At 46.0% G+C, this 26,978-nt stretch overlaps 1 protein-coding gene across 1 annotated transcript; it reads right to left on the bottom strand.

Moving 5' to 3' along the window:
* Positions 1-8,203: 8,203 nt before the first annotated feature.
* On the bottom strand, positions 8,204-11,796 carry LOC121851711 (the record flags this gene model as incomplete). Its single annotated transcript, XM_042345777.1, is given in 4 exon segments — positions 8,204-8,320; positions 8,997-9,760; positions 9,763-10,489; positions 11,236-11,796. Coding segments are annotated over 4 exon segments (2,169 nt in total), but the record flags the coding sequence as incomplete, so codon positions are not given.
* Between the last annotated feature and the right edge of the window lie 15,182 nt (positions 11,797-26,978).

Below are 26,978 nucleotides of genomic sequence, written 5' to 3'. Positions count from 1 at the left end.
TCGCTCTCAAACATACATTCTCTCTCTATCTCTCACACACAGTCTCTCCCACACACACGCACACACACAGAGTCTCTCTGTAACACACACAGTTTGTCTCTCTCTCACACACACACACAGTCTCTCTCTGTGTCTCACACACGCAGTCTCTCTCCTTCTCTTTCTCCTTCTCTCTCTCTTTCTCTAACACACACACAAACACGCCTTCTAACTCTCTCGCTCTGTCTCACCCAGACATACACTCGCTGCTTCACTCACACACTGTCTCTCTGTCTCTCTCATATACACAGTCTCTCTCTTTCTCATACATCGTCTTATTCGGTCTCTCGCAGAGAAACACAGTCCTCCTCTCTCTCTCTTGCACACACACAAAGTCCCTCTCCGTCTAACTCACATCCACACAGTCTCTCTCTCTCTCTCCCTCTCACACACAAGCAGTCTTTTTTTCTCACAATCATAAAGAGACAGCAGCTCTGTTTCTCACACAACAGCAACAAGATTGCACTTATAGATTGCACACATTCAGTTTCTCGCTGTCTCTCACTCACTCAGTCTCTGTCTCACATACAGTCTCTCTCTGTATCACACACAGTCTCTCTCTCTGTGTCTCACACACACCGTCTCTCTCTGTCTCTCACACGCTTAGTCTCTCACTGTCGCTCTCTCTCTCACACACAGACACACAGTCTCTCTCTGTCTCACAAACAAACAAAGTCTCTCTATATCTCTGACAAGCACAGACTCACTGTGTGTCTCTCAAACCACACACAGTCTCTCCATTTGTCTCTCACACGCAGTCTCTCTCTGTCTCACACACAGACTTTCTGTCTCTCTAACAGTCACACACAGGAAGTCCTCTCTCTCGAAATAACACGCACACTCATTCTGTCCCACATACACACAGTCTCTCCGGCTCTCTTTCGCACACATAACAACAACAACAACATGGATTTATACAGCGGCCTCTACACCGGAGTGCGTCTCAGAGCGCTTAACAGTTACGGATTCCGGGAACGAGCTTCGGGAGGTGGGGTAGAATGTGGCCAAAGGTCGAAAAGAAAGTTCTTCAGCAGAGACCTGAAAATGGGAAGTGAGGAATCGACACTAAGGCAGTGAGGAAGGCAGGTTCAGAGCCTCGAGGCATAGTGGCTGAAGGCACGGCCGCCGAGGGTGGAGTGAGAATTCTGGGGACGATGAGGAGGCGAGACCCGGAACAGCGAAGGAAACGGGTGCTGTTTTGAGGAAAGAGGAGGTCGGAGCGGTCGCGGGGTGCAGAGGAGTGCAGGGACTTGAATACAAGGCTGAGGGTCTTGAAGTGGCTCCTCTCTGGGATAGGGATCCAATGCTGTCTGACCAGGAATGTGGGTGATCGCGGAGCGGAGTTCGGTTCGGGTGAAAATGCGGGCGGCAGAGTACCGAATGAGTTGCATTTTATGGATGGTAGGAGATGGGAGAGGGGCGACGAGGGCGTTGGAGCAGTCCATCCGGAGGTGGAAAAAAGCGGTGCTGGTGAGGGACCGGTTGTGGAAGAGGAAGGATAAATGGGGGTCGAACCTGACGCCTAGATTGCGTACAGATTCGGAGAGATTAAAGGGGCGGTCCGGAAGGTGGAAGAGGTGATAAGCGTGAGATTGTAGACGTTGACCAGAACCGAAGCGTATGGCTTCCTTCTTGTCAACGTTCAGCTGAAGTAAGTTTGCGGTCATCCAGTCCCTGTGATCTGACAGGCAGCTGACAGAATATCAGGGGACTGGGGGTCGCAAAGAGAGGTGGAAAAGTAGAGCTCCGTGTTAGCTGCATACATGTGGAAATGTTCCCCTTGTCTGCGGATGACATCCCCAAGAGGGAGCATGTAGATCAGAAAGAGGAGGGGGCCAAGGATGGAAACTTGGGATACCCCGCAGGTAACCGGGTGAGAGCGGGAGGAGAAACCATTTGTGCAGATGTATTGCTGGCGGTTTGTGAGGTAGGACTCGAACCCGGCGAGTGCGGTCCCACTGAGGTCGAATGACCGATGAAGGAAGGTGGAGGAGGATGGCGTGATCGACGTTGTTGAAAGCGAACGAAAGGTCCAGGAGGACAAGGAGGCAGAGGGAGCCCTTGTCACAGATAGAGAGGATGTCGTTTGTGACTTTCACAAGCGCAGTCTCTGTACTGTGAGCAGAAATCGGATGGAGGGGTTCGAAGAGTGAGTGGGAGGAGAGGTGTTCGCGGAGTTGATTGGCAACAAAGCATACTAGAAATTTTGAGAGGAAGGGCAGGTGAGAAATAGGGCGGTAATGGTTGGGACTTGAGGGATCTAGCGAGGTTTTTTTGAGCATGTGGGTGATGACAGCAGTTTTTTGGGGTGCAGGGCCTAAGCCAGAGGAAAGGAAATGGTGGATGACATCAGCCAGTAATGGGCAGAGGACGGGGTGTTGTGTGCACAGCAAGTTGGTGGGGAGGGGGTCAAGGCAGCAGGTGGTGGGTTTCCTTGAGGTGATGGTGAGTGAAAGGGAGGAGGGAGAGATGGGGAGGAAGGAGTTTAGGATGGGGGTCGAGGAAGGAGCTGATGGTGAGGACGGGGCTGGGGAGCGAGAGCGGATGGTGTAGGTGAGAACAGGATGTGGCTGCCTGGCGGGTGTTATGTATTTCGGATGAAAAGAGGTCCATGACTTCCTCACACTTGGCATTGAATGTGAAGATTTCGGAGGCCATTAACGTGAATGGTGAGGTTTCGGGAGGAGAGGAGGGCAGTGAACTCAGAAGATTTGGTGCAATGGGTGCTTAGATATAGATTGACATCGCCCATTATGAGGAGGAGCGACACACAGTCATGACACTTCTCTGTCACACACAAAATCACTACACCTCCCTGTCAGACACATAGTCACTACACCTGCCTGACACGCACACAGCTTCACCATAGCTCCCTCTCACACACAGTAGATACAACAACCTGTCACACACAGACTCACTGCGCTTCCCTGTCACACACATACAGGGCACTATGCGTCCTATCTCACACCATCACGACATGCCATTGTGCCACCCACAGTCTCTGCACCTCCCACTCACAAACACATTCACTACAAATCCCTATCACACAAAGGTCAGTACAACTCCCTGTCTCACATACACATTCACGACACCTCCATGTCACACACACAGTCACTCTATCACTAACAAACACTCAGTCACTACATATCCCACTCACAAACACAGTCAGTACAACTCCCTGTCACAGACACATTGACGACACCTCCCTGTCTCACTCACAGTCACTACACCTCCATATCACACACAGTCGCTACATCTTCCTGTCACAAACACGCAAAGAGTCGCTGCACATCCCTATCACACACACATTCACAACAATGCCCTGTCACACACAGTCAACACAACCCCATTTCACGCACAGTCGCTAACACACCTTGTCACGCACACAGTCACTATACCCTCCCTTTCACCCACATAAATAGTTACTACACGTCCCACTCACACAAAGTCACTGCATCTCCCTGTCGCGCACACAGAGAAATGACACCTCCTTGGCACACACAGTCACTACACATCCATCTCATACTCAAAGTCACCACTTGAAATTCTTCCACGAAGGTCTCTTTTCAATCCAACTAAAAGATGGGCTGTTTCCCGTTGTCAAGAAACCTTTTTTTTATTGATGAAATTAAATGATTTGCGATCATTTGGAAGTGAAACAATTTTTTTCTTCATCATAGGCCGTCAGTCAATGATTTTTCAAAGAGTAAAAACCTTCTAACACAAGAAGGGATAATGGAAGCAAACAATTTATCAATAAATGAGTGTTGATCATTTACCATATTTCCTGGAAGAGCAGCAGGCAGCCGGGTATCAGTTAGATCTGCACTTTATTATTTCTGTTTTTGTTGATCAGATGCTGTGTGACACCCAGACCAGTCAAGTGGCACATACACGCTTTATGGTTAAAGCTCACACGCCCGATGCTGTTGGGCATGTTAACCATTTGTGCTTAGTTTCTGATGGATCACAATGGAAAAATGGTAAAGGGCTTTAGATAGGTCTAAACCCCGTAGTTACCCCCGATACTCACAGATTAGGGTGAAAACTGTTTTGTTTGTGTTCTACTGCACTGTGTTGTGAAGTGAAACACTGCTGTACCTTTTTCTAGCTGTTAGATTATAGATGTTGAGGTCTAACAAGAATGAACATTAAACAAATGCAAAATGGAGAAAGTACTGAAAGTCGTGGGATAGGACACATCTGGTTTCCTCTGTTTTTGAAAGAATAACAGGACAGCTTTGCGAAAGGGCAGAGGGTCAGCTCTTATCAGTAAATGACAGCACGCCCACAGAGGTAAAGGTCCAAGGTATCGGTCGACACAGGATCTCGTCTTAGCAATAAGTTGCTGGATTCTGACAGGGCCAAGCGACAGAAGGCAACCCTCAAGAATAGCAACTGATGAGCAAAGTTGTTTAAACTAAAGTTGTCATTGTTACCATCCTGGGATACTAATAAGATACAGCCAGTCACTGAGTGTACAAATGATCCCACACAACAAAATAACAAGCACCAGATACAGCCCTAAACTGATCAATTTCCTATCTTAGTCAGGATAAAGGGAAGGCCTCGCGGAGACTCAGTCAGGCTGGCACCAAGCCAAATGATTCATTATCCTGACTACCAGTCTGTATCAGAAGTGTGCAGAAGGGCCCTGGGGAGGAGACTTGGAGAAAGGGAATAACTATGGCACTCCAGGTGAGAACAGCTGGAAGATCAGGATGGCTCAAGAGAGAGGGAGAGATCAGTGGAGTCCTGCAGCTCAGTGGTTAGGGCACTCGCCTTGTCAGCGAGAGGCCTGAGTTCAATTCCGAAACGGCGATAGCTTGGGCAAGTTTGCTTATCCCACAAGCCTGATGATAATTCCTCCAAAAAAAACAAAACAATAATAAATTGGTCATTTTCAATCTACGACTGTTTGTTGGACAGACATTGCTGTGCGCAATTGGCTGCCACGTTCGCCCACAAATATACAGTCAATTCACTTTACAGTACATTATGTGAAGCGCTTTGGGACGTCTACAAGACGTGGAAAGCGTTATATCAAATGCAAGGATTATTATTAGTAGTAGTAAAGTGTGGAGTGGTCCCCTTAAGATCACAAGGCAGGTGTTACGTGATGTTCCGTGACTGTCTTCAAAGACTGGTAGTATTATTTGTTAGACATTTGTAGTAACTTGCTAATGCCTGTAGTGTTCACTCTGTTCAAAATAAACACTGCTGCACCAGATTTGGATTATCGAGTCATATTTCGAACTGCGGGATCGACAATTCCTACAGTATGTACTGGAGAATTGTCACACTGAGTGCGATCACTGGGTCAGCAGAGGAACAATTTTTAATTTTTCTTTGGTCACTCTGCAGATAATTGTATTTGTGTACAATAACGGAGGTATATTGTTCATGGTTTGAGTCCGTCTGATTAAGTAGAATTTCTAGCCAGTCCCACATCATGCATTTGATTTCCTTTCCGATAAAACGAATAAACAGAGCAAAGCGTCACCAACGCAGGACGTTGACACAATCTACAGAAACTGAGAGCACTGTGAAGTGAGTTTGACTGATCTGAGATGAACACTGCAACTCGCTGGGAAACTGCAATCATGTGTTTGGTAATAAGAATAGCAATCTTTTGCAAATACATTTTGTGTCACATAATTATGAGTTGATCGGTTTGATCTTCCTGTACAAATGCCACAGATGATTAAACGCATTTGATAAATACGCTTGTTCCCGTGGTAAATCCACAGGATTGTGTGCACATTTGCTTCTCTCAGACACGATGGTTTGGATGAAACTGCAGAACATGAACAACATCTGAGTCCTGTGGCTCAGTGGTTAGAGCACTCGCTTTGCAAGTGAGAGACCTGAGTTGAATTCCAGGCAGAGGGCGAAACCTTGGGCAAGTTTCCTTACTCCACACAGAGCCTAATAATAATCCTCCAAAACCAACAACAATAATAAATTGGTCATTTTCAATCTAAGACTGTATGTGGGACATTGCTGTGCGCAATTGGCTGCCGCGTTCGCCCACAAATATACAGTCAATTCACTTTGCAGTGTGTTCTGTGAAGCGCTTTGGGACGTCCTCCCGACGTGAAAAGCGCTATGTCAAATGCAAGGATTATTAACTTGTATTCATGGAGCGTCTTTAAGCAGTTCAACCTCTGGGGGTACTATCATGACGGGAAGAGGAGGTGAACCACTGTCGAAGATTTTAAGGTGGAACTTAAAGACAGTTAAAGAGGAGACGAGGCTGGGGGTTTAAAGCATGCCGTTGCTAAGGTTTGGGACCCAGTAGCACATGGCTTCGACAACGAATGGCGACGAGGAATATCGGGGAAAACAATAACAACGAAAACAATAGCTCCGAATCCAAAATCAGAGGAACTGAATTCACTTTTATTTCAAGCCGTATAACTTTTTTTTTTACTGGAGGTTAAAAGACATAATTTCACAATAATTCCATAAACATGGTTACAACAGCAGTATTACGGTAAGGAATATGATGATAGCCAGTTGTGGTATGTCATTCCAATAGCAATGTCAAAGCTCTTAGTCTTCTCTTCCTTGAGAACTCTCATAATGGTGGGCATTGAGTGTCTTACATACATGTTCTTGTATTGTCAACATATATTTCTCTTTTCGTGTTTCGTCCACCGATGTTCCTGCAGAAATGGACAGTCGAGAGGGTTCAGTGACAGAAATCTCGGATGGAAGTTTTGCCAACGTGGAGGGGCGACAATCATGCTCAGTCTCTGACTGACTGGATTTGACCACTGGGACTGACAACGTGTAGCTCAGCTATTAATTTGTATCACAGTTCTTTTGATTACATTTGGCTGACAGGTGGAGTACCACTCACCATCATCTATTTACTCAGTCCGCCCTGAGTCCCAAGGCTGTCTAAGTTTAAATCAATTCTGGAACAGATCATCAGCAAACATCACAAGAAAATGAACTTGCAGTAACCGGTTCAATTCTTCTCTCTTTGGCAATTTAACTCTAAATAAGACAGACATGTGTTCGTAATATTTTATCTGCGGCTATGTGCTGAGTGTAGATTAGTTTAATTAGGATTACAGTTCTACACGGTTAAGTTGACACAAGCTGACACACAAAAGCGTACCCAACGTAGCTTACACAAAAACTAAACAGTGATCAGTTGCTGATGAGTACAAGGGGATCAAAGAGGAAAGGAGGTGAGGAGACTTTTGCCAGAACTAAAGAGGGAAAGCATAATATGACACAAACAATATTGTTTTGAGTGATGATTTACAGGTTAAACTCTATAACAGATAGTGGAATAACCAAATTGGTGAAAAATAAGCATTATCTGGTGTACCGTGCACCCCAATTTTTCTTCTTCTTTTTCACTTTTTAAAATATCTACTGATTATTGTGAAAGGATATCTAATTGCATTGTTCAGCTCCTCTCTGAATTTGGTCTGGGTGACCGCATAAATGGCAGTGTTTGTGCAGGAACTCAGCAGCTGAAGCATAAAACCTGCTTCTTCAAACATTGCCAAAGGGTTATAGAAGCCTCTTGAGTTGTGAACCCCTGTAGCTCTGTAGAGTATGTAATGTGCAACAGATATCATCCACAACAGTATAAAACTGAGTGATATAGTGAACAGTAAAATGATGGATTTCTTTCTGTTCTCCATTTGCGGATCATTGCGATGATCAGCGCTGCTGCTGCAGACTCGCAGTTTGGTGCGGACTCGACTCGCCACAAGAATGTGTCTGACGGTTAGCGCGTTGAGCAACAAAATCAACACGAATGGGAGCAGAGGGACCAAAATCTGTTCAAACCAATAAAACGTAATCCACGCGGGATGAAAGAGAAGGTTTGGTTTGACAAGGCAGCCCCAGGGCATGTTATGAATTTTACCGTAACGGTGGAATGCAAAATAAAAGGGAATATTTTCCAAGCAGAGCAACGCACTTAAAGATCCTATAACCACAGACGCTGTTCTCTCAGTGCAGTGCTTTTGTTTCAGTTTCTGACAACAAACGGCCACAAAGCGATCAAAGGTGAAAGCCACGGTTAGCCACACAGCAGAGTCCACGGCGGCTGCAGAAATGACATGAATGAAGCTGCAGACAGGAGTGTAGAACAAATATGAGGTAAATAAATAAATCTCGCCAATCTGTTTCAGGATTACTTCGGAGACAATGACTGACAGATCCGCCGCTGCCATGGCCACCAGGTAGCGGGTGATACAGTTGGACAGTCCGCACTTTCCTCGGGAGAGGATGAAAATCGCCAGTGAATTAACTGCAAGAAAGAAAAGGATCATTTAATTAGACCCTGACCTGTGGAGTGATATGCTGACGAGTCTGTCAGTAAGAACATCAGTGAAACAATCATGAATTGAAATTAAGCTTTGCTAACCTGTTTCAATAGGGAGTTGTTGATAACAGATTTAAGCCACTAAAAAACGGTACACCAGGCTTGTTCAGTGACAAGTTGAATTTACTGTATTACTGTGCAGAAAAGGAGAGATCTTCAAGGAGTGCGATAGCTAAAGCAGTGGGTAAGAGCCAATGGCGAGGAGGGGCATTTGAGTAGCATGACATACATATGTGGGGAGGACAAGACTATGGGGAGAATTTGGGAGAGTTGGGCAAGTGGAGTAAGGAAACTTGCCGAACGTTTACCTTTGCTGGGACACGAACACAGTCCTACTGCTTGTTGGAGAGAGTGGTCTAAGTCTTGAGCTACAAGAATCCATCAACAACAACAACAACAACAAGATTCCATTTATAGAGCGCCTTTCACGTCAGGAGGACGTCCCAAGGCGCTGCACAGTTGGGTCATGACCCGAGCAGGGGGGAAATGGTCAGGGTGAGGGGAGGGAAGGGAGGGAGAGAGGAAGGGGAAATGGTCAGGGTGAGGGGAGGGAAGGGAGGGAGCGAGGAGGAGGAAGAGAGTCGAGAGGGGAGCTGAAGGCACGGTCAAAGAGAAAGGTTTTGAGACCGGCCTTGAAGGAGGAAAGGGAGGAAGCAAGGCGAAGGCACTGGGGGATGGAGTTCCAGAGCCTCGGGGCTGAGAGGCTGAAGGCCCGACCACCGATAGTAGGGCGGTTGGGGCGGGGGACGTGGAGCAGACCGGAGCCAGAGGAACGGAGGGTACGGGCAGGTAGGTAGGGGGATAGTAGGTTGGAGAGGTAGGAGGGAGCAAGGCCGTGAATGGCCTTGTAGGTGAGGATGAGGATCTTGAAATCAATCCTCTGGGGGATGGGGAGCCAGTGGAGGCGAGCGAGGGTGGGAGTGATGTGGTCCCGAAGCCTGGTGCGGGACAGTACACGAGCTGCAGAGTTCTGAATGACCTGCAGCTTGTGGAGGGAGGTGGCGGGAAGGCCGGCGAGGAGAGAGTTCCCATAGTCCAGCCTTGAGGTGACAAAGGCGTGAACCAGGGTTTCAGCAGCGTGAGGGGTGAGGTAGTGCCGTAATCTGGCGATATTCCGGAGGTGATGGAAGGCGGTGCCAGTTGTGGTGCGGATGTGAGGGAGAAAGGACAGCTCAGGGTCGAACAAAACGCCGAGGTTCCTGACTGGCTTTGAGAGGTGGAGAGTGCAGCCTTGGATGCTGATGGTGTCAGCGCCTGAGGTGCGGAGGCGCTGACGTGAGCCAATCAGGAGGGCCTCGGTTTTTTGCACGTTGAGCTGAAGAAAGTTGTCTCTCGTCCAGGACTCGATGTCGGACAGGCAGCTGTCAGGACATCGGTGGTCGTGGAGTTGAGAGTAGAGGAGGAAAGGTAGAGTTGGGTGTCATCCGCATACATGTGGAAGTTAACCCCATGTTTGCGGATGATGTCACCAAGGGGGAGCATATAGAGGGTGAAGAGGAGGGGACCGAGGACAGAGCCCTGAGGGACACCACATGAGACAGTACGGGGGGTGGAGGAGAAGCCATTCGTTGAGACGAAGTGAAGACGGTGAGAAAGGTACGACCTAAACCATTCAAGGACAGTGCCTTGAAGGTTGAGGTGGGAGGACAAGCGGTGGAGTAGGATAGCGTGGTCGACCGTATCGAATGCTGCCGATAGGTCGAGGAGGACGAGGAGACAGAGGGAGCCCTGGTCACAGATGGTCAGGATATCATTGGTGACCTTGACCAGGGCAGTTTCTGTGCTATGAGCAGCACGGAAACCTGACTGAAGGGGTTCAAAAAGAGAATGGGTGGAGAGGAAAGAGCGCAGTTGGGAGGCGACAACTCTTTCCAAGACCTTGGAGAGAAAGGGGAGGTTGGAGATGGGCCGGTAGCTTGATAGCTGCGACGCATCAAGGGAGGGTTTTTTCAGGGTGGGCGTGATGATGGCAGTTTTTAATGGAATGGGGACAGAGCCAGAGGAGAGGGACAGGTTTATGATGTCAGTGATGTGTGGGGCAAGAAAATGGAGCTGGGAGATAAGGAGTGGAGTGGGGATGGGGTCAAGGGAGCAGGTGGTTGGTTTTAGGGATAGGATGAGTTCAGTGACAGAGGGTGGGGAAACGGGTACGAAGGTGTGTAGGGGAGGATGGGTAGGAGTCGGAGTGTGGGAGGGAAGGGGTGGGTGGTGGGTGGAAGTTGGAGGGGAAGTGACCGCGGAGCGGATTCCCTTGATCTTGGATTCAAGGAAATCCAGCATCTCCTCGCAGTGAAGGTTGGAGGAGATGACCTGCGCGGGGTGGCGGGGGGACGGAGGAGTCGGGATGTGGTGGAAAACAGTAGCCTGGGGTTGTTCTTCGCCTCCAGGATTATCCTGGAGTAGAAGGACGACTTGGCCGAGGCTAGAGTGGAGCGGTAAATTTTGAGGAGGTCCAGCCAGATTTGTCGGTGGACCGTTAAGCCGGATTTGACAAAGGTGCGCTCAGCAGCCCGCACCTGGCATTTCAGTGAGCGGAGGTGGGTGGTGTACCAGGGGGAGGAGCGGGAGTAGGAGACAGTGCGGGAAGTGATGGGGGCAAGAGTATCGAGTGTGGAGGAGAGGATATTGTGGAGGAGGGAGAGAGGAGAAGAGGGGTCGGTGAGGGTTGAAGGCCAGAGGGAGAGGAGTTCAGAGGACTCCAAGGCATCGGTTAGGGATTGTGGGGGTAACTTCTTCCAAGGGCGGTAGAAGATGGTGGTGGGTCTGGTGGAGGTGGGGAGGGGGGTGGAGGTGGTGAAGGAGATGAAGTAGTGGTCGGAGATGGCCTTGTCGGTAATAGTGACATCCGAGACACTGAGGCCCCGGGTGATCACCAAATCGAGTGGGTGGCCGTGACTGTGAGTGGGGGAGTTTATGTGTAGGGAAAGGTTGAGTGAGGAGAGCAGGGAAGAGAAGTCTGTGGAGATGGAGCAGGAGGGGGTGAAGTGTAGGTTAAAGTCGCCCAGGATGATGAGGCGATCGGAGCAGAGGCAAAGAGATGTGAGGAGTGTTGAAATGTCAGAGATGAAGGTGGGAGAGGTTTTAGGGGGCCGGTAGAGGAGGAGGATTTTAAGGGAGAGGAATGAGGGGTGGGAGAGGGTGAGGTGCTCGAAGGAGGGGAAAGAGCCAGTGGAGTAGGGGGAGAGGGCAAGTGGTGTCCTTGAGATAAGGGCAACACCACCGCCACGGCGGTTGGGGCGGGGGATGTGGTGGGAGGTGTAGCCGGGTGGCGTGGCCTCCGTGAGGGGGAAGGTGTCGCCTGGGGTGAGCCACGTTTCTGTCAAGGCCATGATATCAACGTTCTCATCAAGGATGAGATCGTTGATGACCAGGGCCTTGTTGCAGAGGGAGCGGACATTTTGCAGTCCGATGTGGAGGGAGCGGTTGACAGAAGGGTGTGTGGGAGGGGAGGGGGGTCCAGGTTGTGAGGCAGGGGTGGGGGAGATGGGGATGAGGGAGGAGAGGTTGACTCCCCGGGTCTGTGTCCGGGGTGGCTGGCGAGAGTGGTGGGGAATGGGGCAGTCGGTGTGGCTGCTGCTGGACAGCCAACGCCGAGTGCCACGGTGAGCCCGGCGGAGGATTCCCAGACTGGAACAGAGGGAGGTTGTGGGAGGGTCAAGTGGGGATAGAAGACGAGAGGGACGGAGAGAGAGGAGGAGAGAGCGGGAGAGATGCAGAGGGGGGAGGGTTTGGGGGGAGAGAGGAGGGGGGAGGGAGGGAGGGGGTGAGGGGGCTCGGGTCAAAGCGGCAGCCATAGTGCGCACGCGGGGACCGGGAGCGAGCGGTCAGGTGGATGGCATTATCCCGCAGATTGGGGCATCGAACCCAACAGGACCACAGTGGGCTCTGATGTGAGCCCTGGGGGGGCGCGGAGGTTTTTTTTTTTTTTTTTTTTTGGGCGAGCGCACTCACCTGAAAACTAATCTATGACGTTGCAGTTCCCCCGCTCCGTCCCCACCCCTCCCTCCCCTCCCCGACTGGCTGCACTCGCTCCGGCGTCGAGTTTAAGTACCTGGGTCAGTAGGCCCAGGCTCCTCCCCGCGCTGTCCTGCTACCGCTCCCCGACTGGCTGCACTCGCTCCGGCGTCGAGTTTAAGTACCTGGGTCAGTAGGCCCAGGCTCCTCCCCGCGCTCTCCTGCCGCCGCTCCCCGACTGGCTGCACTCGCTCCGGCGTCGAGTTTAAGTACCTGGGTCAGTTGGCCCAGGCTCCTCCCCGCGCTCTCCTGCCGCCGCTCCCCGACTGGTAATTATCAGTAATTACTAGCAGTGATTTAACTCACCAGGAATTCCAACTGCTGCAAGAACAGGATAATAAGTTTCTTGTACGTTCAGAAGTTTAGATCTTGGTGGCATCTTTCACAGCAGCGACATCTTTTGCAAAGGTAGAGCAGCCCCTTCTGACACATTGATTTAATGCTGTCACATATTTGTAGCCTTTGGAAACTCCATGGAGATTGAGAGATGATGTGATCATCGCATTAGTGACAGATGGTGGAACAAACATCTTCAGACACGTCAGCAATATGTTTCAGGTATAATTTTCCTGCGTTCATATCATTGTGTAACTCAAAATCCATTCTGAGGCAAAATCTGTTCAATAAGGAAAATCTAATCAAAATCAAAATCTAATTCAACAAATTGGATTAGCAAATGCTTTTATTTGTGACCTCCACATTTTATTTTTTATGCGCATGTGACTGATGTTGCAAATTATCTGAGGGTTAACTGCTCTCCTGGTTGACACATTAGGTCAATATACAGAGAGCAGAAAAATGTCAAATGATACAATACAAAACAAAATTAAATTTGTACAACGCCTTTCACATCGGAATGGATCCCAAGACGCTGGAAAATCAGGGATATTGACCTGAGCTGTGGTTCCGGATTCGGGAGGATGGAGGTCAGGGCCTGTAAGAGTGGTGAACGAATGCTTCGTAAAACTGGAGAGTATAGGGTCTCAACTTCAAGGAGGCAAGAAATTAATGTGGGATAGAGTTGCATAGGATAGGGGCAGAAAGGCTGAAGGCACGACCGCCGATAGTGTGGTGAATCTCGGTGGGTGGGAGGTGGGTGCTGCTCATGGAAAATGCCAGAGCTTGCTAAGCAGAGTGAGAAACAGGTTGTTACGTGGTCAGCAGGACTCAGTGATGAAGGATGTGTAATTTCGTAACTTTACGTTGGACCTATGTCCAAAACATTCTCCTTTGTGTTTCCATACTCCTGTGTTTAATGGAGAGATCTTGCTGTAGCCCATTTCCAAAGTCTGGGATCAGTGATTTGCATCGGTGATAAATATGGGAACCTGCCCTGCCAGAGGGAGGTTTGCGCTTCGGCCAGTAATGACCTGTTGATGGAGGCGCTGTCAGGTTGGAGTTTCAAACATGTGTGGGGCTAAAACCCTTCACAAGAGACCCCTGTTTTAACGTGTCAACAAAAACAGCAATTTGCATTGGCACTGCATCACTTTCACGTAGCAATGCTTGGTACTGGCGGAGCTCAACGCCGAGACCGTGGGGAAGTGAAGGGGTCAAAGGAGGCAGAGTGGATTAGTAATGTCTTCAGGCTCCACCTGTTGAAGTGTAGGGAAGGAGCAAGGCGGAATAATAGATGAAGTGTGTTTGGGGCACTGATTGACTGCATCTTGGGAATCGTATTCACCAATGGTGGAACAGCGGACATGCAGAAGGCCTGGGAACTACAGATCAGTCAGCCTAACACCAGCAGTGGGGAAACTGCTGGAGACTATAACGCGGGACAGACTAAACCTTCACTTAGAAGAATATGGGTTAATTAGGGACAGCCAGCATCGATTTTGTAAAGGCAAATCTTGTCTAACAAATCTAATAAAAATTATGGATGAGGTAACGGAGAGGTTTGACAAAGGTAGTGCAATTGATGCAGTTCATATGGACTTTCAAAATGTATTTGACAAAGTGCACTTGAAAGGTTTGTAAGAAAGAGTGAAGCCCATGGTATAAAACGAAAAGTGGCAGCACGGATCCAGAACTGGATGGGAGACAGAAATCAGAGTGTTGTGGTGAACGCTTGCTTTTCTGGCTGGAGGGATGTATACAGTGGGATCCCCGGGGATCGGTATTAGGACCACTGGTCCTCTTAATATATATAAATGATCTGGACATATCTATAGCAATCATCATTTCCAAGTTTGCGGACGACATAAAGATTCGCAGGGCAATAAACAGTGAGAAGGATAGTACCCTATTGCAGGAAGATATGGGCAGAATTGTGACATGAGCAGACACATGGAAGATGAGTTACAATGTGGAGAAATGCAAGGTAATGGATTTTGGTAGAACGAAAGATGGGAGGCAATATCGACTGGGTAATACAATCTTAAGGGGGGTAAAAGAACAGAGAGACCTAGGGGTGCAGGAAAATTAATCATTGAAGTTGACACGACAGGAAGATAAAGTTCTACAAAGCGCATATGGTACAATAGATTTCATATAGGGGCAGAGAGTGCAAGAGTCAGGAGGTTATGATTAACCTATATAAAATATTGGTGAGGCCTCAGTTAGAATACTGCGCCCAATTCTGGGCACCAAACTCTATGAAGGATGTTAAGCAATTGGAAAAGTGTGCAGAGGAGATTTACAAGAATGGCACCAGGAATGAGCGACCTTGATTATGAGGAGAGGCTATTCAGGCTAGGATTATTCTCATTGGGGCAGAGAAGGTTACGAGGAGACCTACTGGAGGTCTTCATAATCATGAGGGGATTTGTTAGGTGAGAAAGGGAAAAACCGGTTCCACCGGTGGGTGTGTCGATGAGTCGAGGTCACAAATTCAAAATGTTCTCCAAACGAAAGAGAGGGGAGGTGAGAGGAATTTTTTTTCACGCGGCGAGTTGTTCAAATCTGTAAAGCATTTGAGGAAGACGGATTTGCAGATTATGGGGAAAGGGCTGGGGGTGGGTCTGACATTAATCGCTCTATTCAAAGAGCCTTCACAAACTCGATAATAATAATAATAATCCTTACATTTTATAAAGCGCTTCTCACGTCGTGAGGACGCCCCAAAGTGCTTCACAGAACACACTGTAAAGTCAATTGACTGTATATTTGTGGGCGAACGCGGCAGCTAGTTGCGCACAGCAGTGTCCCAAAAACAGTCGTAGAATTAAAATGACCAATTTATTATTGTTTTTGGTTTTGGAAGGATTATTATTAGGTGGGTGGAGTAAGGAAACTTGCCCAAGGTTTCGCCCTCTGCCTGGAATTGAACTCAGGTCTCTCAATTGCAAAGCGAGTGCTCTAACCACTGACGTACAGCTCTCCACAATGGGCCGAATGGCTTCTTTTTGTGCTCTACGATTCTATGATCCTTCTACACAGGTGACCAATTCGTTCGTGATGTCCGGCAAGCAACGGTAGCCAATATCAGTGGCTGTTTCGCAAATTCAAATGGGAAAGTAGATATATGTGTCTTCCTCATGGATGTGGATACTGACTCCAAGACTGCAGATGATGCTACAAATTGGAAGCATGTAATGGCGGAGGGAAGGAATGCAAACAAAGAGGATGGACTGTTCCTGGGTCAAAAGAACCAAACAAGAAAACGAGGCCATGGGCCTACTGACATAGAGGAAGAGGACATAATTAATTTCCACTTGCATATCATCTATCGCTTAGGATGTAGGATTCCAGGAGATGTTGACATCGCCCAAAAAATATCAATTTTAATAATCCTTGCATTTGTCGTAGCTTCTTATCACCGCTAATCGACGTCTCCAAGCTCTTCACAGAATGTTCGGTAAAGTGGATTGACTGCAAGTATTTTGGTCGAAACACGGCAAACAGTTGGACACAGCAGTGTCCCACAAATAGTTGTGTATTGAGTGACAGATTTATTACTTTCTTTTAATGTAGCAATTATTTCCACTGGAAATGAGATTCGACAGTCGACTAACAAAAGAGTTCCGCTTTACCGCCTTGTAAGGAGAGGCGTGTGGAGCAAAGAAACTTACAACTATTTCACCCTGCCGGAATCGAAATTGTTTCTCTCGCTTGGGAGGCGCGTGGTCACATCAGTCATCTACATCAAACCACCAATCGACCATTGGGAATTGGATACTGTCGAAGAATGGAATGATCATAGAAATAAGTTTCGAAAATGGCCATGAATATGGGGAAGGAATGCCTTAGTTGATTCAACTCTGCAGTACAACTCCCAGCATAATATCATGAATGTTGGGATTGGAAGAAATAATGTGTAACTAAGAGTTGGAGGAAAGAGTCATTAATCGGTGACTGCAGAAAAGTATCAAATCTTTATTCAAATTGATGGTAAGAGATTGTAAAAGGGTTGTGTTCTTACAACCATGTATTTCAGTTCTCTACTCACAAGTTTCTGCTCAACTGATGACCAATGATGTCGACCACCTGATTGTTTCTTATCGCATGGAAATGCCTGTAATTTATATCAATTATCTACGTTTCCTAATTTTGTACCCCAAGCTCATGTATAGGTACTGACGTTAGAATGTTGACTCTCTGCTACGTATAATGTGATTAAACGTTTGACGTATATGTATGCCGTGTCAAACAGGATATAATATCTGCAGAACATCAATCTGAATTGATTTGAAGTCTCAGAATATTGTTGCTCAATAAGAGGAAACACCACAGGATAATGAATCCACTTCAATAAAGTCAATCACTATCACAAGACATAAAACGTCGAAAGGTTAGCGTGCACTGTGACAGTCGGTATTTTCGTGCTTGAGGAATTGGGGGTTACTGCGTTGCTTAATTTGGCACTGCAAATATATCCAAATATACCGTCAATTCACTTTTCCGAAAATTCTGTGAATCTTTGACTTCCAGAAGCCACGAATAGCGCTGTATCAAATGCAGGGATTATTATTTGTATTATTATTTAACAAGTCCCATTGCTAAAACATTTAAGTTGAATAATATTCGTTAACAGAACCTGCTTTAAACGCTACAGTCGATTGACATATTCAGTGTCTTGTTAAAATTCTTCGTGAAGTAAATCATTTTCTGCCTTACAGTGCTTTTGATGATCAGCAGATAGTGTGAAACGGACTAACAAACACGAATCCAAGTTAGTTAGCAAGGAAGCGAAGAGGAGACGAGGAGGGTTTCATTTTATTGTTGGAAGTTTATCATCGAACAATCAATTGAGTGCAACAAACAAAATGGGTACATGGTGGCTTTCAAAATAATAGTTTTAACCCTTATATATGATACCGTGCAAGTCATGTCGAGAGGACGTCCCAAATCGCTGGACAGCACATATTGTCAATGAACTAGGAATTGCATACATCGCAGATCTTCATGGAAATCAATATCTCAGAATATATCTTGTATCCCTAATTCCGTTGAGCTGTAGGCGCAGGTTCGCAGGAGTGCTACGAGCACTCAGTTTAATATTCCAAAGCTTGTCAATGAAAGCACTGTTTGGCAAATTTCTTGCCGAACACAGACAAATCCATGCGTTTGGGCTTTACCTTAGTTTCTGCAACATCGACCCTCTCCATCCAATTCAGCTCTCGGTGTCCCCGCTCGTTTCCAATCCCCAAGGAGGTAAACTGCTGTTAAGTCAAAGGACGTCCGCCAGAAAGTGTTCTGAACCATCCCAAGAAGGATGACCATAAAAACTTGTAGGAAAAAAAAACAACGTGAACACAACAACAACAAAATTGCATTTCTAGAGCGCTGTTGATGTCAGAAGGATGTCCCAAAGACGCGAACAGTCTTGTGTGGGGGCCCGAACATGGGGAAGGGTTGGCCTAGGGGTGATGGAAGGCTGAGAGGTGGGAGTACAACCCAAGTGCACGGTCGAAGAGAAGGGTCTTGAGACCTGCCTTGAAGGAGCAAAGGAGGAAACGAGGCGAGGGCATCGTGGGATGGACTTCCAGAGTGTGGGGGCAGAGAGGCTGAAAGCCCGACCACCGATGTGAGGGCGGGTCGGGAGGGAGACATGGAGCAGACCAGAGACCCCTGAACGGAGGTAGTGGGCAGGTTGGTAGGGAGTCAGCAGTTCAGTGAGGTAGGAGGGCACAAGGCCATGGATGGCCTCAAAGGTGAGGACGAGGTTCTTGAACAAATCAGCTGCGTCAAAGTCACCATTAATTTTCCGACGCTCTGCTTTTGGTTCAATTGGACACAGCATTTGTAACGGTTTTGCGTTGACACTTTGAATCAAAGGTAACTTTAATTTCCAATGAAGGAACAGCTGAGGCAGTTTATACTCCACAAGGTTGGAATCAAGGGGATGATTTTGTTCGTGATAGATTTCAATAAAGCATCTGTATGATTCTTTACCACATAATGAATTAGACCAAGATTGATTGTATACTATCAGTTCATCAAAAAAACGCAACATTTATTGAAAGATTCCCGAAAAGATTAATCCTCTTCAGATAATAAGCTCTGTTCTTACTGACCAACACTCCATTTCTTTCAACAAAACACCACCTTTGTATACAATTGGCGAAATTTCAAATGCCGACTGCTGATTCAAAGGTCNTTTTTCCGATTGCGTTGATACGCGCCATTTGTCCATCGACTCAAATGCTGAGGCTCTGGGATTGCTTGACGCGAGGAGTTTTCGGTGTAATGAACAGTACTGATCTGTTTAACTGAATTTGTCGTCTTATAATTTTGATATTACTGTAGAATTTATAAATAATAAATTAAATAATCANTTTTTTAAAGATCATTTACTCTAAAGAAGCACGGGTAAACTCGCCCTCAAGAATGCTGATGAATATACCGTTGCCAATTTAACCGAATTTCTGTCTCATATTTTGGATGTTACTGTAAAATTCAAAAATAATCTGTTGAATAATCAAATTTAGTTGAGAAAATTTATTCCGAAATAAATGTGTGTGCCATGGCTGAATTGGTAACAACAACAACAAAACCAACAAAATTACATTCGCGTCGGGAGGATATTCCAAGTCGCTGTACAGTCAGAAGTCAGGACTCGATCATGGGGGAGGGAAGATATTTGGGTGAGGGAAGGAAGAGAAGTGGGAGTGCAACCGAAGGCACAATCTAAGAAAAGGGTCTTGAGACCGGCCATGAAGGTACATCACAATCTTCAATGAGAGTTAGACACATATTATTGTATGTTTGTATGCTCAGTGTTGCTTCTATTTCTTTATTAAAAAATTAATTCCAGTTTCGCCTATAAAAATTGTCAATACATATTTCAATGGTTTAAGGGTTGCCCAAATTTCTAAAGAATCTTAGTTCGAGAATGCAACTAGCAAGTTAGATAGGCGGAAGTAAGTATGTGTGGTGTATTTGGATTTACAGAAGTCATTCGACAAGCTGCAGCATAATAGATTGCTGCATAAGATGAGAGCTCGTGGAATTAAAGGCAATATACCAGCATGGATGGGAGAGTGGTCCACAGGAAGAAAACAAAGAGTAGAGATAAATTGCTACTTCTCAGATTGGCCGGATTTGACCAGTGTATTGCCACAAGGATCCGTGCATGGGACTCCATTATCTACAGTGCATATGAATGATTTAGATGAGGAAATAGAACGTATCCTATCTAAATTCGCGGACGATACGAAGATAAGTGGCAGAGCAAGCTATGAGGATGACACACGAAGAATGCAAAAGGAAATAGACAGGCTAGGTGAGTGGGCAAGAAGAGGGCAGACAGAGTTTAGGGGGAGAGATTTGGAAGTGTTAATGTTCAGTGGGATTTTCGTGTCCTTGAACAACAATCACAGAAAGTTAGTATGCAGGTACAGCAAGCAATTAGAAAGGCTGATAGAATGTCACCTTTTATGAAAAATTGGCTAGAGGACAAGAGTAGGGATTACTTGCTACAATGGTATTGGGACCAGGTGAGACCGCACCCAGAATATTGTATGCAGGTTTGGACTACTTATCTAAGAAAGGAATACACCCGCCTTAGAGTGGGTGCAACATAGGTTGTTTCCTGGGTGAGTGAGTTGTCCAACGAGGACATGCTGACGAGGCCTATATTCTCTGGAACACAGAAGAATTAGAGGTGATCTTATGGAAACCTATGAAATTCTTAAGGATCTTGACAGTGCAGATATATTATGCGACTGTTTTCCTCGTTGGAGAACCTAAAACTGGAGTGTCATAGTATCCGAATTAAACATCATCCAGCTAGAACTGAGTTGAGAAATTATTGCTTCAATCAGAGCCCAGTGAATTTGTGGAATTCACTAACCAAGAAAGCTGCAGATGCTCAGTCATTGAACATATTGAGCACTTCCATCGATAGATTTTTATAAGGTATCGGGATTAAGGGATGTGGGAAAAGGGCAGGTAAACAGAACAAGGTTAGAAAATCAGGCATTATCTTATCAAATGGCGGGTCAGGCTCGATCGGCCGAATTGCCAACTCATGATACTATTTCTTATGTTCATAATTACTTGTGTTCTAACACGCAATGGGAAGCCTACAAGGAGTAGATAGTTCTCGGAAAGAAATAAACGCTTCCCCACAAAGGGGAATGGTAGGGCATCCAAACCCTCCCAGATGAATAAGGAATTCGGGATTAAAATAAAATAGAAAAAGGAGTCTTATGATGAATATCACGTCTAAAATCCAGAAGATAATCAAAGAGTATAAAGAAAATATAGAGGAGATTCGAAAAAGAATACAAGATGGGCAAATAGATTATATGAGAAAAGATTAGTGTGTAGCCCAATGTTATTTTATAAGCATGTAAAGAATTAAATGTTACTCAAAGTTAGGGTGGGTCCAATTAAGGATCAAGTATGAAATCTTCTTGGGGAGGCAGAGGGCGTTGCTGACGTATCGAATGTGTACTTTGCATCTATCATCCCAAAATTTATGGATGCAGCCAATGCCACATAATCGGCGGAGGGTATAAAGTGATTGGATCACATAAGAGTAAACCGATAGGAGTTACTGAAACGCCTGACAATACTTATAGTACATAAACAAGATAACACAAACGGTCTGGACTGGATGCGACCTCGGTTTCTGAAGGAAGCTACGATGGAAATAAGGGAGGGTCTGACCACAATCTTTCATTCCTCCTTGGACACTTGGGTGTTGGTAGAAGACTGGAGGAATGCAAATGTTACTTCCCTGTACAGAAAAGCGCTTAAGGATGAAACCTGGAACTACAGTCCAGTTCGATGAACATTAGTAGTGGGGAAATTTCTGGAGATTATATTCACGATAAGACACGTCTTCTCTGAGAAAAATATGGGTTAATAAATGACAACCATCTCGGATTTGTGAAAGGCAAATCATGGCTCGGGAAACATGATAGAGACTTGCGATGTAGTATTGCAGATAGTTGATGAAGGCAGTGCAATTGATGTCGTTTTTATGGATTTTCAAAAGGCGTTCGATAAGGCGCCACATAAGAGACTTGTAAGCAAATTAGATGGCCACGATAATAAAAGGTCAGGGGCATAATTTTGAAAACTTCTATTCAGTCTTATTTTAACCATATCTGCGCCAGGGAGAATAAAACTGGCATTTCCAGTCCCTCCCCATTAGCTTATGTGGTTCTATGCTTTGAGTATTTGAAACTGCATGGACGGCTGAGAGGAACAGAGGTACATTTTACGTCATTGGACCGAAAAGTGCCAAGCCAACTTTAGAAGTCCACCAAGACAAGTAAATGGGACCTCATCTCAACTTCTCATTTGAAAAGACGGGAATGTGCCACGGGAACTTTAAACAGTAATGCAACACACATTTACAATTCTATAGCATCCTCACTTCACGTATCGTCGCAATGCGCTTTACAGCTGTCCAGGCGACCATTCGGTGGGAGTAGAGCAGGGTGGAGATTTGATTGATAAGGAAGACGACGTCAAAAGAGACGAACGTTGAAGCGAAGAGCAGGTATGGGGCGCCATGTTGGCAGGTTTTGAGAATATTCCAGAGATGGGGTAAGAAGGATCGTAGATTCAATCTGTTTGGGAAAGGGGAGGGAAGAGATTCGAGAAGGAAGGGTAGTGAAAGGCTCATTAGGCCCAGTGCGCGAAAGGTCACTGGCGGCAGAAGCTTGGATAATAGCTGGAGAACCGAGGGTTAGAGCAGGAGAACAAGTTCGCCATTGAGACGTGGTTGTGACATATGCAAAGACGAGGTTCTGGTGGGCGCAAGTTGAAAGGTAGATGCGTGGAAGGCCCATGTTACAGATTGGAAGTGATTCGAAGCACGACATATGCGGCTTAAAGGACATTTGTGGAGTCCAACAAGTTATTCAGATTCTAAACCAACTGCACAATTCATGCTGGTCAATTCTGTCAGCTCCTGGCAGCAGAGATCTTAAGTCAAGCAGTCGCTGACCTCAAGCGCTCACCAAGGACTTGCAGTCTTATAGGCAAACGGGTGGAACATCAATGGAACAGATCGCATAATACTGCAGAAGCTGGAAGTCTATAAACAAAAACAGAAGTCTTTTTGAACACCCAGCAGTACAGATCTATGGAGAATTGAAAGTGTGTCAACGTTCCGGGTCCACGACCGTTCGGCATAACACCAATGAAAGAAAACAAGAGAGGACAGGAATAGGAAACGACCACAACAACAACCTTTATAGAGCTCTTTTCACGTCTGGAGGACGTCCCAAGGCGCTCGACAGTTGGATCAGTACCCGAGCAGGGGGGAAATGGTCAGGGTGAGGGGAGGGAAGGGAGGATGCGAGGAGTTGGGAAATGGTCAGGGCGAGGGGAGGGGAGGGAAGGGGCGAGAAGGGTGTAGAGAGTTGAGAAGGGAGCTGAAGGCACTGTCAAAGAAAGGCCTTGAGACCGGCCTTGAAGGAGGAAAGAGAGGAAGCAAGGTGAAGGCGCTGGAGGATATATTTCCAGAGCCTGAGGTCTGAGAGGCTGAAGGCCCTGCCACCGATCGTAGCGCGGTTGGGGCCGGGGATGTGGAGCAGACCGGAGCCAGAGTAACTGAGTGTTCGGGTATGTAGGTAGGGGGATAGTAGGTCGGAGAGGTAGGAGGGAGAAAGGCCGTGAATGGCCTTGTAGACGGTGATGAGTATCCTTAATTCGAAGGCGAGGATGACGATCTTCAATTCGAGATGAGAGGACAATCGGCATGCAAGAATACTAAATTATGTATTTTATTTGGAGATATATATTTCAAATGAATGGCCAATTATGTTTTGGGGGCAACCGGTCCATGAGAACCGAGAGGCTTAGAACATCTGAGTCACACATGGGAGCAATGTCATTGTTTATGTTGACCAGGACAGTGTTATCAATCAGGGAGAGTGACTGCGCGGAAAAGAAAGAGAAAAGCGAGGAAGCGAAGAATGATTCACTTGGATAGGAAAAGCAGGTTGCGAAAAGGAGCATCACTTAAGAGGACGTAGATGGGCCAAGATATGTAGCTGCTCCTCAGGAGGTTGGGACCTTCTTCTTTTTGAAGGAGTTCGTGAGTTGCACAAATCTGTTAATAGGAATGAAGGATTGTCGGAGACAATATTGGAGGGTTAAGTAGGTGGAGGTTGTAGGGTTTGGCGAGTCAATGCAGAGTGGATGATCTCTTTCTTGGAGCCGAGGAAGGTCGCCATGTCCTAACATTTGGAATTGGCAGAGAGAATGACTGGGGCACAGGAAGGTTGGTGAAGGGGATGAGTGCTAATGGAGAAGAGAATCCTGGGGCTGTCGTTCCCTCAAGGATGATCCTGCAGACGAACTCACATTTGGCTGAGGTCAGGACAGTAGCTGATAGAGTTTATTGTGGCCAAACAGGGACTAGTTTTGGACCTTGAGTATGGATTTAAGCCACGAATTTTTATTGAATCAAGCATGATACTTGAGGGAGTGGAAGTGACCTGTAAGAGTCAGCTGCAACAGTATGGGGAAAGAAGAGATAATTTCGGTTGAGATGATTGTTCTTCACGGAGCCAAATACACACGCAATGGTCTGAAAGGCCTTCTTACATGACATAATTTTCTGTGCTTCCCCAGCTGAAATATTTGAAAGTATATGTGAGGCTTAATGAAGTGTCTGTATTGGAAAATAAAGTATCAATGATATTTAGTGTCCAGTTAAAAAGTAAATCAGAAAAGTTACATGCGTCCTTGGCTGAATATTTCTGCTGGAGGATGGCAAATAATTCAGGGCAGTCTTCGATCATCACTGCAATTGACCGTCTTTTAAGATTGAGAGCTTAATGTCTGGGCTTAGGCTTAACCCCATATTTTCAAACTAAGAGGCGAGTGAGCGATCAATTGAACAGTTACCTGAATTACTGAATCAGAGCAATCCACTGCACGGGTGAAGGCCTATCATTGCCTCAAGAGGAGGGATTATATTGTGAGAATGATTTGAAAGTTTGGACCATATTGTAAGATAAATACAAAGCCAGATGCATTGGTGGTTTATGATGTTCTTAAATATAAATGTGCACTCCTGTAGCTCAATGATTCAAGTGCTTGCCTTGCAAGTAAGAAGGCCTGGGTTCGATTACTGGCAAGGTGAAATGCACGGCAAGTTTGCTTTCTCAAATCGCCTTTGTTTACATAAGATTACGTACGACCGTATTTGGTAGTCGACTGTCATTAATCTCTTCAAAATAATAATAATAATGTTGCCCCGAAATCCATGGCTGTTTGTGGGACTCTGTCGTATACAATCAGCTGCCACAATATATATATATATAGTCAACTCACTGTACAATGTATTTTGTGAAGCGCGTTGAGACGTCTTGCTCTCATGAAAGGCAGTCTATCAAAGGCAAGGTACATTATAATTAAAGTAAAATGGTGAAATGGATCTTCTGGTTAAATTTTGGCCTCCATCTGACCTTTTTTTCGTTGTTCACGGTGTCAAGAACACCACCGATTTCATGTGGTTATATATAAATTGATGAAATAAATTAGCGCAAATGCATTCAGGTATCACATAAAGCTGATGCTCAAACAATCCAAATTACATCCACGAATTAAAATGTATAACTCAATGGAAAACAACATTGTGACATAGCCACAATGTGTTTCACTCAGGACGACGTCTCTCAGCGGTTGACAGAGATGGCTGGAAACCGAAGCTGTGATGGGCAAAGCANTTTTTTGTTTTGATACAAAAACAAGAATATTCGTATCAAGGTCATCTAATACATTGCATTAAATAGAGGTTCATGGGGTTAACAATCTGTTGAATAAAAACGGCAATGACGTGGCGATATTCTGAATTTCCCATTTGAGATTGTTGTTTTTCCCACAACAGCAATCTCGATTTCGATTTTACATGTGTGCCAATTATCAAAAAACTTGTTTTGAATCAGCAGCAAATAACAACCTGACAATCCCAATGGAGTATCTCCTCCAGGTTATAAAATGGAGGCTCATATGAATGCATCACCTCAATATCATAGATGTGCTTTCCTTCAGGACCACAGACACAGAGATGGGTTCTTCAGCATTACAAGTAATTATTAAGATTGAATCAATTTACTACCCAACTCTTGCAGCGCTTGGTGTTCCCGGTAAGTTGCTCAAACCGCACTATCTGTGCCACTCAGCATTTACTCTGTGCTCTCACTGCAAACTCCTATCATGTTACCTCATTATCTTACTTATCTCGCTCCATTTACTAATGAGAATTATTGCAAAGCGTGAGACCTCTCAAAGCCCTTGACATAATTTTACTGTGAAATACAATGACTGTGTATTTGTAGGCGATCGCAGCAGCCTGTCATTTTCACCGAGCCTTATGGACATGTTCCTAACGCTAAGGGCAATATCTGTTGGGTAAACATCAAAAGCAGATGAGCTCAGATGGTTGCACTCCTGCCGAGTCAGTTTGCCTCAAACTAGTCAAAGGGTTGTGGGCCCAAATTTGCCACTTTGTTCTCGCCTGAGCCAAACCGTGTTCTTATCCCAGTTTCATCGCAGAGCCCGAAGACAACCCCAGGTTCCTCGACTCCACCACAAATCAACTCCTACACCCAATTGCCATGTACCGCACATTATCCGCTCCATTTCAAAATGTGATAAGGTGATAGAATTTCTCGATGTGATAGAAACTCCACCTTTGTTACTGCCCACTAACCCCACCACCCCCCACCCACCCCCAAATCCACTAATTTCCCACTCCTCCTCCGACCTACACACATCCCTCCCTCCATATATTTCGAAAAGAGAAGGGATTTCCTCCGATCTTGTTGGACATATTAAGAAAAATTAAGAAAAATAGTCTCTTTGTTTTCTGTCACTCTGCGATTGCCATTTTGGGGACATTGTTCAATGCAAATACCTTTCCTATCGACGGCTACATAGACATTCACTGCGCTGTACAGATTATCCTTCTGAAATTTTGGTAAATACGCCGATTATTTGTATTAGGAATCCTGTAGCTCAGCGGATCGAGCACTTGCCTCGCAAGTTAGAGACCTGGGTTTCATTCCCGGCAGTGCGGAACCTTCGGCAAATTTCCTTACTCCATGCGCCTGAGAAAAAAAATTTAAGAAAAAAATATTAATTTTGTTACTCAATTCACGTTTCTGAGTCAATTTACCTTGCTGTATATTCTGTGAAGCGCTTTGCGTCGCCA

Source organism: Callorhinchus milii, unplaced genomic scaffold, assembly GCF_018977255.1.
Source record: "Callorhinchus milii isolate IMCB2004 unplaced genomic scaffold, IMCB_Cmil_1.0 Scaffold93, whole genome shotgun sequence".
In the NCBI taxonomy this organism is placed as follows: domain Eukaryota; kingdom Metazoa; phylum Chordata; class Chondrichthyes; order Chimaeriformes; family Callorhinchidae; genus Callorhinchus; species Callorhinchus milii.
The sequence above is the reverse complement of the archived record's forward strand: the minus strand, read 5'-3'. Positions and strand labels throughout refer to the sequence as shown.